The following is a 15735-nucleotide window of genomic DNA, read 5'->3' on the forward strand; positions in this document are numbered from 1 at the left end:
GCCTTTATTTTAAAGCCAACTTTCTCTTAATTCTCCACAGAATAACCCCATACAACTCACCTGAACGCGTCTCTTGCCCTGAACGCGTCTTTTTCTCGTTGCTTCTCGCCTGAGCTGAAGCTGAAGCAAACCCTTCTCTTGCAGAGCTTCTCGTATAACACGACTCCTCCTGTGTGTCCGTTGTGACGGAAAATGAATTCAAAGTTAAAATCTTAAAGTATTTTAATTGGGGTAAAGAATCTCTTGAGAGAGACCTCTACACTTCCACACACTTCCCTGCGTTAATAACACTTCAGTGTGCGGCCACTCACAGATGCTCAATGCTTTGAAAGCTTTCCCCTCCCATTGAGGAGAAAGGGAAAGGCCTATCTCCTGCTTCCAAAACAATCAGGTGGGCACTATCTCAGTATCTCTATTAAAAATTAGATATCACTCATTTTTACAAAATTCCTGTGTAATTCAGCCACTTAAATCCAAGGCTATCCAGAGTGGTTTGATATTGCTTTAATATTGTGTTTTCACAATTGTGGAGGTAGTAACCTGACGTTACATTGTTGCTGTACCTTGTGATGTCACAGTTTTCAGTTCCTAGTGCCATTTGAAAAAGCTATGAATCTATAAAAAACATTCACGGTGTTTTTATTATATTAATTTACATTAAAAGCAATAGTGGATCAACAGGTGATAGTCACTACCACCTAGCTCCATGTTCCTGAGCTCCTGGGTCAATACTTGCTCTAGGTCACTGTTTCTGAGGAGTCAGAGGTATGTTGTCCCTGTCTCAGCGTGATCCAATTTCCTCCCACAGTCCAAATACACAACTTTCCACTGGTGTGGGTGTGTTTGTGATGCCCTGTGATGGACTGGCTCCCTGTGCAGGGTCTGTACCTGACTTGCAATCAATGATTAAGGCAGGTTTTGAACCCAACACAACACTGGACCTCATTAAACTGTTAGAGAATATTAATGAATTAATGCTTTCCCAGTCCACCAGTGGATCTACAAGTGTGTACGTCTTTGTTATTTTATAGGATAACTGTCTACAAGAATATTAAACTGTGTGGAAATTAGTGTTTAAACCAGACATTTTTGGGTGTGTTTTTTTCTCCATGATTTTTACATTTTTTTTATATAGAACTTAAAAATAAGAGCGATGGGCTGCAATAACTAAACATGATCTGTGTAATTACCTAAGACCTCAAAGGCCAGTCAGGGACTGAATGAACCGTGGAAGCAAGTATAAATTTGTACTATGCCATACATCTACATCTGTGAGTTATATATATACAGTGTAAAGCTGAAACATATGCAAGTCTCTCTGGGTCTTCTGCATAAAAGACCACAACCGGTTCCTGACCACAGAGCTGGCATTGGCCGTATCTCATGCAAAAGTAAACTAATGATATTTATAAACAAGTGTTAACAATTGTAACTATATGAATAAAGCATGTGAACGTTGATGCAATGAATCTATGAATAATTTGAAGAGTTTGAGGTGAGGACATGTGAACATGCGCAAGCATTCGTCCCTTAACCATATCTGTTATGACTATATCACTGAGCGAGTGTCTGTTATGGACAGTGACATGTTAATGATTGTAAAGTGTGTGTGTGTGTGCATGTCAAATAGTCTCTTAAAGATAAATAATAACTTACTGGATAGTCTTTGTGAAAGAGAGTGACGTGAACAATTTGAGAGCGGTTTGAGTGCAATAATCTGCTCTAGATGAACACACTCCAGTCAGAACTGTTCACAGCGGTGGTGAAATTAACCAGACGTCTGAAGCCTCTAGAAGTTTCCCACAGAATGTTATTACATGAAATCTTTATGAATATGTCTGAGACATTGATTTACATTTATGTTGTTTAGTGGCTTTTTGGTCTGAAACCTCTTTACTTTGCAGAGAGTTATTTTTAAGGAATTTGTAGTAAAATCTGTAAAGAAAAGGTATTTATTCAGATTTGCTGCTGTTTTACCATCGTCAGCTTTACACATAAAACACAGTAATGCGGTGACATTCACTGGTGTTTGGGAAGAGTAGATAATCTACTGTATTTGGGCTGAAGACATGATCCCACCCGGTTCTATCACCTCGACTGTAAAGAACTGTGAGTTGGTACGTTTCTCAGCAATAAACTGATTAGCATCAGACCACACTGAATGACTGTCTGCACCCCACTGATTGTATTAGACACAAATTTTGAAAACTCAGTGGAAGTCCCCTTTAAGTTCAGAGTACAGTCATGTGCCTAATGTAGGTGTATGACAGCTCACAGTGGGACCTGAGAGGTAGGTGTCTCTCATGCAAGAAATGGTGTTGGTAATTTCAGTACCAGCTTAAATAATACATAGCTGTGATTGATGACTGATGCTCTGTGCTTCCACAGATTTAAGATTCCACTTTGAGTTACTAGCGATTAAATTGTGCCTATTGGAAAATGGATAAACCTTTTTTAAAATGTATTTTCAGCAGAAGGAAACTAATTAGAAAAACACACACTATGTGATTCAATACAAACGTACAAGAAGTAAATATTAAAATATTACGTAATTATACATTTATTTGGCTTAGTAATATATATATAAACAAAAATAAAACAACTGAATTTGTGTGTTGATGTGTTGCACAGGTGAGAGCAATGCTGCTGGAGTATTTAAACACCTCAGAGAAACTACTGGACTCAGAATTGTCCAGCAGCCAAAAATACCCAACCACAGCTAACAGCATCCTGTGACCACCGATGAAGGACCAGACCAAAGCAAACTGAGAAACAGAAGATGAGCTATAGTCTCTCACTCTGACAAAATAGATGAGAGAAAGCGAGAGACCGAGAGAAAGACAGAGAGAGAGAGAGAGAGAGAGAGAGAGCAACACAAAAATATTATACAAAGGAAAAAATGATTCCTAACAAAATTTGAACGTACTTGAATCATGAACTCCAGAAAGTGCAAAAGCATCTAACGTTGAACGTTGGAGGATTGGTGGCAAATCTCATTAGAAGATTAGGCACATCAACATTTAAAAATGTTATTTCTATTAGTTGAAGCATTTGTTCAAACGTCTCTGTAAGTTCCAGTGATTTTCCAGTCACTGAAAAAACTGTAAAGTGACTAGAATGAAATCAGTGAAGATTTTCTTGCGTGAAGTGAGTTACTTGCTGGTAACCGAACATATTCGCAGGTGTCTTCTACAGCTTGTGCTTTTATGAGTGCTTATTTTTTCCCCTTACCCATGAGAGGCTTTTAGCTTCTGAGAAGTAGATTTATGCCACTTTGTGGTGCCTTTGAGGTGAGTACAAGCACAAAGGGCAAAAACACACACAATAGCAATAGCACACTTTAATGACTTTTCTCACACTTAAAAGCAGACACTTCGCAGACTGTATTTTCAGACTCTCGTTTTCTCAGAGACACGTATATAGAGTTGGTCTTTGATGATGCTTTTAATTTGTAGTAACTTTGCTTCAGTGAGAAATTGGCCTAAAGACACCACACGGGCAGAAATACGGGGACACGTCCTCACCAAACGTTCCTTTTAGGCCTTAATCAGTGAGTTCCAACTTTACTGCAGTACAACCTCTACTCGTCTGGGAAGGATGGAGCACATTGAGGATGGAGCGCCTTCGTTTTTGAGGGACACAGGGCCTGGGGGCTTTATACATTGCATTTCTTCACATGGCGACTTCAAGCTCATATGCAGTTTTTCAAAAATGCTGAATTTCATTGAATTAATGTTTGTCTACACATTTCTACGCATTGTGTGTGAACACAGTTGGACCCCTGTGTCCATGGGTGCAGCTTAAAGCCGTTGAATTCCCTGATTACTCAACATTTTGGATTACAGAGTGTGATAATGATCAAACTCTATTCCACAAATTTATTATTAATTTAACCTCAATCTCTTACTGAGCAAAGTTCTTTTGTTTGGTGGTTTATATAAGGATTTACAGACAATTCTAAAAACATCTGGATTTCTCCAGATTTAAGATAACGACTTTCTGACTGATCTGAAAGATGCACACGTTCTTTCTTTCTCTCTGTTAGAGCAGGTTTCTCTACTGAAATCACTCAGTGCCCCCTGCTGGGAGTTCTCCTCCATGTCCTCCACCTCCACACTTTCAGAGCCCACCTATCAAACTAAGATTTTGGACTGTCACCTGAAATAAACCAGTCCAAACCCGAGGCCAGGTTCGAAGCCAGGATCTCAGACCCTCCCAGCCACGTTACAGCCAAGAAGCAACAAGCACATACAAGTCACCAGTAAATCAGTGGAATGAAGTACCACATATTTATTGAGACCTGTACAGAGAGAACACCTGTCACCAGGGGTCATGCAAAGCAGTTTCACTGAGAACGAGAGAACACAGCGTGAACAACATGACGGCAGGAAGAGGAGACTCACAGCGGAAACTCCTGAAACTCCTGAGATGCTGAACATACAGCACAGTACGATATGTAGGGATCACTACATGGCACTCATCAATAAATCGACACACGTGCCGGACCCAAGCCACACCACGGACACCAGGCATTCCACTCAAACGCCACGACTGCATGAAAACTGACCCGTCCAAGCACTGCATACTGGAGGAATCTCGATGGGAAAGTGCTTGTACGACTGTCTGCAAAAGTCTGGGCGCCCCGGCTCCAACGACATGTTTTGTTGGTTCTCCTTGAGTGACGGTAAATGACAGTAATGACGAGCTACTAGACTGAATTCAAGGAGCATCACTTCTGTATTGACACTCTGAGGCCTGGATGTGTCAGAGATTCTGAACTAAAGTTATTTTAAACAGGGATTCCCCCATGTGGGGGACCCGCTGCATGGAGCAGAAACTGGTTGACGTAAGGACAAAAAAAACTGTGTTGCTCTTAGTAGTAGACATGTTCTTAAGTGTTGTGGTGGTAAAAAGGACTGGAGTTCAATTCAGATTACTGGTCTGTCAGCTTTGAAGGAAGCCTGGGAACACACAGTTTAAATTTGAAATGGTATTGGTTACATTTACATTATTATTTATTACATTTGTTTTACAGTGTACAAGTAATATTTTGCTTGCTGAATAAAGATAAAACTGAGATTATACTATTTGGGAATAGCATTGAGAGACAAAGATTGGCTACGTATCTGGACTCGAGAGCCCTCAAATCTAAAGAACTGGCTCGCAACCTTGGTGTATTAATGGACTCAGATCTCAGTTTTAGTAGTCATATTAAAGCGGTTACTAGATCAGCATTTTACCATCTTAAGAACATCAGTAAGATTAGAGATTTTCTGACTAAACCAGACCTGGAGAAACTTATCCATGCTTTTATTTCTAGCAGGATTGATTACTGTAATGGTCTCTTAGCTGGACTTCCAAAAAAGACCATTAAACATCTTCAGCTGATTCAAAATGCAGCTGCCAGAGTTCTCACTCGGAGCAAGAGAAGAGATCATATCACCCCCATCCTCAAATCCTTACACTGGATACCAGTCTGTTACAGAATAGACTTTAAGGTGTTATTACTGGTTTATAAATGTTTAAATGGGGTAGGACCAGCGTATTTATCAGATCTGCTACAGAGATATGAGCCGAGCAGAGATCTCAGATCTTTAGGAACTAGTCAGTTAGTCCTGCCTCGGGTCAAAATTAAACATGGAGAGGCAGCGTTTAGCTACTATGCCACTTTTAAATGGAACCAGCTGTCTGAGAATATTAGAAGTGCCCCAACGTTAGACACATTTAAATCAAGACTTAAAACACTCCTGTTTGAGCAGGCTTACAGCTCAGTTTAAAATATTCTGCACTTTTCTGTAACGGCATTTTATTTCTTTTATTTCTTTTCATTTATTGTCATTTTAAATTGTTTTAATCATTTTAATCATTTTACTCTTTTTATGTAATTGTCTTATTGGAATTTATGATTTTACTCTGGCTTTTAATGTAATTTCTTTTTCTGTAAAGCACTTTGAATTGCTTCTGTATGAAAGGTGCTCTATAAATAAACTTGCCTTGCCTTGCCTTGCCTTGCCTTTAAAGCCCTATTTCTCTTTATTTTCTAACCTCCACATACAGGGAGAAAAGGAAATACAACATAAAATGTGACCTAAGCAAAAGATATGGCACCCTTTGTGTATTTTCTATATATTTTTTTGGTTCCACAATATGTGCCTAAGTTTGATTTTCACTCACCAAAAAAGAACATCACCAAAGCATGTCATATGACCCAGTGGGGGTTTAAAACTTTTGAACAAGAATGCATGAAGGTCTTGTCGAGGTAAATGTGGAACTAATGTCTCATCGGCTAATAGATACAAACAGATCAACTAGATATACACAGACGAGAAAAATCTACTCACACACATATTCATCTTTGGGTAAATTAAACACTTCCACGATAAGGCTACAACACCGAGGGTTAATGGACGATTCTCTCGATTGCCTCGATTTCCATTTTCCTCCTAACCATGCATCTGAACACCAAAGAAAGCTCCTTCTCTTCCTCCTACTCACACAGAGGGCAATGTTTCAGACCAGAGAGAATCAACAGGTTAAATACCAACAGCTCGCCGGAACAATCACTGCTTTGTCACTCTCCACTTGCTCATCGACATTCAGACATTTACAGCAGAGTTAGGAGGAGGGAACACTGTACACAGCTACATGGAGTTAACCTTGGACCAGGACACACTTCAATAAGATCGAGTCCGCAACCTTGAGCCTTGAGGGGCTCGCTAGTCAGAGAAGAGGCTGGCGAAAGACTTCCGCAAGTTTCGGATGGTCTCAGCTTTGGCTTCGTCCTCGTTGCTGGAGCGGAACGTCTCACCAAAGGCGTTGAAGGCATTGGTCAGGGACTGGGATTTACTGGAAAAGAGGAAAGAGAGTCTGTGATGGACCTGCACTGGACCCAGGATTTCCTGGAGCAGAGATGTGCACCGTTAGGGTGAACCCCATTTCAACCCATAGCCCTGCCACTTAGCCCTACCACTCAGTTTTGCCAAGGGGTGAGGGGTCTCAGTTCTTGTTGGGAAAGAGGTGTAGGGCCGAGGGAGGGCTATATACCATTCCCCATGGGGATTTTTCAGGGGCACATTTCAAACAAATGCCATGTAAATCACTGGAAAGATCTGGCACAAGCGACCAAACAAAGCCACAAATATTGATATTTCCCCTTTAAAAACTATGCGTATTATCTTAGTTTTTAAGTACAATAAGCAAAAAACATCACTAATATCTTGACAATGTCTCACAATTTCCAGTTCCACCTTAAATCGCAAAGCAATTAGATTCTAGCACCTCTGGCTACTGCATCTTTTAAGGTGGAACCAGACGGTCCACTGAAGACCTAATCTAGATTAAAACACGCTTTAAAGACATGAGAGGTGTGTGAAGAAAGCCCTTACTTCAAGAAAGGATGGGAAGATTTCTGTTGCGGTGGAGGCTGTTCCTCTACTGGAGCCGGGGCAGGGGCATTGGCCGGAGCTGGGGCAGGGGCAGGGGTAGAGGAGGTGTTGGAGGAGGGTGATTCAGACGGGGCCACTCTCTGGGCTGGAGCCTCCTCCTGGGCTTGGTCTTTGGGCGCAGGTTTGGGATGGAGCTGGGGTTTGGCCGGGGATTGGGGTTTGGCCGGGGACTGGGGTTTGGCCGGGGACAGGGGTTTGGCCGGGGACTGGGGCTTGGAGGCCGCTTTGGCTGGGGACTGGACCTGTGAATCTGACTGAGCTTCAGCTTTGGCTGGAGCCTGCTCTGTGGTGTTAGACTGGACTTTAGGGTGAGCTTTGGCTGGGGGTGGGGTCTGGGGCTTTGGCTGGATCTGAGGCTTGGAGTTTCGACGCACCGGAGGAACAGGCTTTGGGGGAAGGGGCTTGGGAGGCTGGGGTTTGGGGGGCAGTTCTGATGGCTTTCCTGGAGCTGGAGCAGGAGATCCCTGAACCTGGGGCTTGGGTTGCTGTGTGGTGGGAGGAGGAGCTGAGGAAGGAGCCGCTTTTGGCTTGGGTTCCGAGACTGGAGCACTAGGGGCCGGCTCAGCTGGTGGCTCTTGACTCTTAGCTTGTGACTCTTGGGCTTTCGCTGGGGCCCCTAGGTTTAGTACAAAAGAGACTCATCACATTACAACATTGCATTTCAGAGCAATTTTAAAACATTTTAAATCCAGCACCAAGTTACTTTATGACGTTCAAATCAGTCATAGCAAAGAAGACCCCCAAGTCTGGCCAAAGTAAAAGGTTCAAGTAGAGGGTCTCATCCACAGAGGTATGAACTCACCACACTGTAAATGCTGTTAAAGGTTCTCAAATTTGAAAACTGACTCGTCTTTTATTTTACAGTGCAGCGGGAAGCTCTTTTATTTTCATCAGAAGACAAAATAAACTCAGGAGAAAGGTTTCAGGCTTCCAAAAGGAAAGGATATAAAGAAAAAGTGTCCTGGAGGAGACCATCATGCAAAATAACACAAAGTAAACACATGCATCACCTCAAAATGTGAAAGAATTTTTTCAATTCTGTCCTCAACCTCCTCATCTAGTTCTCAACAAAAATATAAATATGAAATCTCACAGATGTGTCAGAATGTGGTTAAATGGATAAAGGGAAACATGCAGAATGGCCGTGTAAAGAGTTGGTGTACATGAAACATTATTCATTCATTCATTCATTCATTCATTCATTCGTTCGTTGTATGCGCTTATCTGTTTCAGGGTGGCGGTGGGTCCGGAGCCTACCCGGAATCACTGGGCACAAAGCAGGAACACACCCTGGAGGGGGCGCCAGTCCTTCACAGGGCGACACACACATTCACACCTATGGACACTTTTGAGTCACCAATCCACCTACCAACGTGTGTTTTTAGATTGTAGGAGGAAACAGGAGCACCCGGAGGAAACCCACGCAGACACAGGGAGAACACTACACTCCTCACAGACATTCACCAGGAGGAAATGCACGCAGACACAGGGAGAACACACCACACTCCTCACAGACAGTCACCCGGAGGAAACCCACGCAGACACAGGGAGAACACTACACTCCACACAGACAGTCACCCGGAGGAAACCCACGCAGACACAGGGAGAACACACCACACTCCTCACAGACAGTCACCCGGAGGAAACGCACGTGGACACAGGGAGAACACACCACACTCCTCACAGACAGTCACCCGGAGGAAACCCACGCGGACACAGAGAGAACACACCACACTCCTCACAGACAGTCACCCGGAGGAAACCCACGCAGACACAGGGAGAACACACCACACTCCTCACAGACAGTCACCCGGAGGAAACCCACGCGGACACAGAGAGAACACACCACACTCCTCACAGACAGTCACCCGAAGGAAACCCACGCAGACACAGGGAGAACACACCACACTCCTCACAGACAGTCACCCGGAGGAAACCCACGTGGACACAGGGAGAACACAACACTCCTCACAGACAGTCACCCGGAGGAAACCCACGCAGACACAGGGAGAACACACCACACTCCTCCCAGACAGTCACCGGGAGGAAACGCACGTGGACACAGGGAGAACACCACACTCCTCACAGACAGTCACCCGGAGGAAACGCACGTGGACACAGGGAGAACACAACACACTCCTCACAGACAGTCACCCGGAGGAAACGCACGTGGACACAGGGAGAACACTACACTCCACACAGACAGTCACCCGGAGGAAACCCACGCAGACACAGGGAGAACACACCACACTCCTCACAGACAGTCACCCGGAGGAAATGCACGCAGACACAGGGAGAACACACCACACTCCTCACAGACAGTCACCCGGAGGAAACCCACGCAGACACAGGGAGAACACTACACTCCACACAGACAGTCACCCGGAGGAAACCCACGCAGACACAGGGAGAACACACCACACTCCTCACAGACAGTCACCCGGAGGAAACGCACGTGGACACAGGGAGAACACACCACACTCCTCACAGACAGTCACCCGGAGGAAACCCACGCGGACACAGAGAGAACACACCACACTCCTCACAGACAGTCACCCGGAGGAAACGCACGTGGACACAGGGAGAACACACCACACTCCTCACAGACAGTCACCCGGAGGAAACCCACGCGGACACAGAGAGAACACACCACACTCCTCACAGACAGTCACCCGGAGGAAACCCACGCAGACACAGGGAGAACACACCACACTCCTCACAGACAGTCACCCGGAGGAAACCCACGCGGACACAGAGAGAACACACCACACTCCTCACAGACAGTCACCCGAAGGAAACCCACGCAGACACAGGGAGAACACACCACACTCCTCACAGACAGTCACCCGGAGGAAACCCACGTGGACACAGGGAGAACACAACACTCCTCACAGACAGTCACCCGGAGGAAACCCACGCAGACACAGGGAGAACACACCACACTCCTCCCAGACAGTCACCGGGAGGAAACGCACGTGGACACAGGGAGAACACCACACTCCTCACAGACAGTCACCCGGAGGAAACGCACGTGGACACAGGGAGAACACAACACACTCCTCACAGACAGTCACCCGGAGGAAACGCACGTGGACACAGGGAGAACACTACACTCCACACAGACAGTCACCCGGAGGAAACCCACGCAGACACAGGGAGAACACACCACACTCCTCACAGACAGTCACCCGGAGGAAATGCACGCAGACACAGGGAGAACACACCACACTCCTCACAGACAGTCACCCGGAGGAAACCCACGCAGACACAGGGAGAACACTACACTCCACACAGACAGTCACCCGGAGGAAACCCACGCAGACACAGGGAGAACACACCACACTCCTCACAGACAGTCACCCGGAGGAAACGCACGTGGACACAGGGAGAACACACCACACTCCTCACAGACAGTCACCCGGAGGAAACCCACGCGGACACAGAGAGAACACACCACACTCCTCACAGACAGTCACCCGGAGGAAACCCACGCAGACACAGGGAGAACACACCACACTCCTCACAGACAGTCACCCGGAGGAAACCCACGCGGACACAGAGAGAACACACCACACTCCTCACAGACAGTCACCCGAAGGAAACCCACGCAGACACAGGGAGAACACACCACACTCCTCACAGACAGTCACCCGGAGGAAACCCACGTGGACACAGGGAGAACACAACACTCCTCACAGACAGTCACCCGGAGGAAACCCACGCAGACACAGGGAGAACACACCACACTCCTCCCAGACAGTCACCGGGAGGAAACGCACGTGGACACAGGGAGAACACCACACTCCTCACAGACAGTCACCCGGAGGAAACGCACGTGGACACAGGGAGAACACAACACACTCCTCACAGACAGTCACCCGGAGGAAACGCACGTGGACACAGGGAGAACACTACACTCCACACAGACAGTCACCCGGAGGAAACCCACGCAGACACAGGGAGAACACACCACACTCCTCACAGACAGTCACCCGGAGGAAACGCACGTGGACACAGGGAGAACACACCACACTCCTCACAGACAGTCACCCGGAGGAAACCCACGCAGACACAGAGAGAACACACCACACTCCTCACAGACAGTCACCCGGAGGAAACCCACGCAGACACAGGGAGAACACACCACACTCCTCACAGACAGTCACCCGGAGGAAACCCACGTGGACACAGGGAGAACACAACACTCCTCACAGATAGTCACCCGGAGGAAACCCACGCAGACACAGGGAGAACACACCACACTCCTCCCAGACAGTCACCGGGAGGAAACGCACGTGGACACAGGGAGAACACCACACTCCTCACAGACAGTCACCCGGAGGAAACCCACGCAGACACAGGGAGAACACACCACACTCCTCACAGACAGTCACCCGGAGGAAACCCACTCGGACACAGGGAGAACAAAACACTCCTCACAGACAGTCACCCGGAGGAAACCCACGCAGACACAGGAAGAACACACCAAACTCCTCACAGACAGTCACCCGGAGGAAACCCACGCGGACACAGGGAGAACACAACACTCCTCACAGACAGTCACCCGGAGGAAACCCACGCAGACACAGGGAGAACACACCACACTCCTCCCAGACAGTCACCCGGAGGAAACGCACGTGGACACAGGGAGAACACCACGCTCCTCACAGACAGTCACCTGGAGGAAACCTACGCAGACACAGAGAGAACACACCACACTCCTCACAGACAGTCACCCGGAGGAAACCCACGCAGACACAGGGAGAACACACCACACTCCTCACAGACAGTCACTCGAAGGAAACCCACGCAGACACAGGGAGAACACACCACACTCCTCACAGACAGTCACCCAGAGGAAACCCACGCAGACACAGGGAGAACACACCACACTCCTCACAGACAGTCACCCGGAGGAAACCCACGCAGACACAGGGAGAACACACCACACTCCTCACAGACAGTCACCCGGAGGAAACCCACGCAGACACAGGGAGAACACACCACACTCCTCCCAGACAGTCACCGGGAGGAAACGCACGTGGACACAGGGAGAACACCACACTCCTCACAGACAGTCACCTGGAGGAAACTCACGCAGACACAGAGAGAACACACCACACTCCTCACAGACAGTCACCCGGAGGAAACCCACGCAGACACAGGGAGAACACACCACACTCCTCACAGACAGTCACCCGGAGGAAACCCACTCGGACACAGGGAGAACAAAACACTCCTCACAGACAGTCACCCGGAGGAAACCCACGCAGACACAGGAAGAACACACCAAACTCCTCACAGACAGTCACCCGGAGGAAACCCACGCGGACACAGGGAGAACACAACACTCCTCACAGACAGTCACCCGGAGGAAACCCACGCAGACACAGGGAGAACACACCACACTCCTCCCAGACAGTCACCCGGAGGAAACGCACGTGGACACAGGGAGAACACCACGCTCCTCACAGACAGTCACCTGGAGGAAACCTACGCAGACACAGAGAGAACACACCACACTCCTCACAGACAGTCACCCGGAGGAAACCCACGCAGACACAGGGAGAACACACCACACTCCTCACAGACAGTCACTCGAAGGAAACCCACGCAGACACAGTGGTCATTCTCATCAACAAAACTGATGATTTTCGTAACTGTTTGTTTGTTCCCATGCAGCATGTTATAAAGGCTTATGTGGGTCTTATGAATATTTTCCCTCTTGATTCTGTAAACTATAAAGTCATATCTGTCATTAAACATCTCATGCCACTGGGAGATACTGCAGTATACATTACTTTATAAAAGTTACACAGTGATAATGTATGGATTATGGAGTCCCTATGTGAGTTCAAATAAAGGGTTTACAATACTTTAAATGATGGAAATAAAATTTCATACAGTAACACAATATGTAGGTCTTGTAAAGGGGAGCTTTATTACTTTGGACATGAGGGGGATAAAACTAGGGTCTGTATCAGAAAGCACTCAAAGTCTTTGTCCAAATCTTCAGCTCAAGTACTGGATTTAAAGAGACAGTAACATTCAGTAATTTATTTTTTAATCTTGAAAGCAGCTTTGTAAGTAAAATCAATTACGTAAAGCACAAGCATCATTATTAAACTCTCAGAAGATGAAAAACAGGCAGACAATATTTTTAAAGCTCAGAAAAATCAATGCACAAATAACATTCAAAGTAATTTCAAAGCAAAAGACCTTTCTCTGATTCTTCTCTCCACTCTTTGGTAAAAGATCATGCAAAATATCTTCAGAAATAACATTTATCTCTTGTTAACATGCATCATAGGTTCACACACAAGTGCAAGGCATGGTGTATAGCTTTTTAAAGCACAAGGAGCTCAGAGAAATGATAAACCGATAATAAACAACTAAAGAAACTTCTCTATTGTTTAGATTTGATCTGAAACATGATTGATTAGAAATACGAGTGGTGTTTTTCTCTGTTGTTATGGAAGGTCTAGGCTGAAGAAATGCATCAACATAAACAATATAAAGTGTAGAGTTTAAAGGAAGCCAGATCTTACTCTTAGGAAAAACCCAGAAGCCTTCAGCCCAAAAATATTCGAAGCCACCTTAAAAATTAATGCTATTCCCCTGTCTCTCAAGAGTCATCTGCTGATGTGTTAACACCACCTTCCAGACCACATTCACACACAACCATGCATACTGCAGTTCTCTATTAAAATCTCAGCAATGAAAAACTGATACATTCCAAATCTGCACATCTTTCATGCAACAGCTACTTAAACATCAGTATCACACACCTGAAACACACTCGCGCACACAGCACTGCACAAAGCCAGAGACCGCCCTTCAGTGTTTCATTGCCAGATAAAACGGCCAGTACATTCATTCATTACCTGTAACCCTTATCCAGTTCAGGGTCGTGGTGGCTCCAGAGCCTACCTGGAATTACTGGGCGCAAGGCAGGAATACACCCTGGAGGGGGCGCCAGTCCTTCACAGGGCAACACACACACTCACACACTCACTCCCACTCCTCACAGACAGTCACCCGGAGGAAACCCACACAGACACAGAGAGAACACACCACACTCCTCACATACAGTCACCCGGAGGAAACCCATGCAGACACAGAGAGAACACACCACACTGCACACTGATGTAACTTGTACCGAATCATTGGAAAATTATTGGAAGAGTGGCCTCAGGTTTAGCACGGTGCTATATAAATGCAGATAAATGTTTTAGCATGCACAAAATATCCGTCCAATCTTAGTATTGTCACCAGGCGATCAGAAATCATCCAAAATAATCATCAGTACTGAGAAAGTACCACAAACTTGCAGGTTACATTCAGCCATGAGGACTAGAGCAGCACCGGACCTGGCGTAGGCACAAACAGCATTGGGTTTCAGTGTAAACCTCCAACACACACAAGTTACAAGTAATCGGAAAAAAGCTGAGAGAAGCGTATGGACAAACGTGGACATCTGAGCGCTGCATAGAGACGAGACAGAGTCAACACCAAGTCAATCACTGCTTAAGAGCTCAAACCAAGCTTAACCCAAACTGTAGGGTTTTTATTTTCACTGCATCTGAACGTGTGTCTGGCCTTTGTTTTGTGGATGGATCACATTTTCTGGACTTGTTTTGCTCCTGGAGCAACTCCATTACAGTCGAGAATATACTGTAAACAACCTTGAGGAGGGGCGCGCTGCAACGGGGTCTTGTTGGGGTCAGACTGGCCTTCCTTCACAGCAGCACTCTGTAGACACACACACACACACAAAGAAATACACACAGAGAATACAACATGTAGAAAAGCAATGCTGTTTCATTTGAACTCCAGATATACACCTTAGACCCCGGAGGTTGTAGGCAGCTCTTATAACAAATACTTTCACCCATTGCTGAGGCAGGAATTAATAAAGCGCCGACAGATGGGAATGTTCCCGTACATTTTTAAGTCGTTCACATGCCTTAAAGTCTTCGGAAGTGATGTCACAAGCAGGGCACCGTATTGCACACACACTGCTTTCATAATCTCCACACACAAGCCCTGCTTAAAATAATCAATCAATCAGTGAATGTTGACCAGTCAAGGACAGATATTAATGAAAAATCAGCCTTCTACAGAGCCCTAGGAAAAGCCATCCCAAAGGCTCTATTATTCCTGCTACAACTCAGTTGAGCATCACAGTAATTAAAATAATATATTAGAACTGTAACTGTAGTGTTGTTTAAATCACGTTCCCACATATTTAGCTGCTCCCATGCCTTAAATAACTTTCTAAAGTATTGCC

At 46.0% G+C, this 15735-nt stretch overlaps 1 protein-coding gene across 1 annotated transcript in view; it reads right to left on the reverse strand.

Moving 5' to 3' along the window:
• Nucleotides 1-3009: 3009 nt before the first annotated feature.
• Nucleotides 3010-15735, reverse strand: part of syn2b (synapsin IIb) — an 80546-nt gene continuing 67820 nt past the window's right edge. The window contains exons 11-13 of the mRNA XM_066670334.1: nt 15131-15197; nt 7386-8061; nt 3010-6846 (exon numbers count right to left, since the gene is read on the reverse strand). Of these exons, the coding sequence (XP_066526431.1) occupies nt 6717-6846; nt 7386-8061; nt 15131-15197 (873 nt within the window). The 3' untranslated portion in view covers nt 3010-6716. The remainder of the gene's footprint in view (nt 6847-7385; nt 8062-15130; nt 15198-15735) is intronic.

Source organism: Hoplias malabaricus, chromosome 5 (genome assembly GCF_029633855.1).
Source record: "Hoplias malabaricus isolate fHopMal1 chromosome 5, fHopMal1.hap1, whole genome shotgun sequence".
Taxonomy (NCBI): domain Eukaryota; kingdom Metazoa; phylum Chordata; class Actinopteri; order Characiformes; family Erythrinidae; genus Hoplias; species Hoplias malabaricus.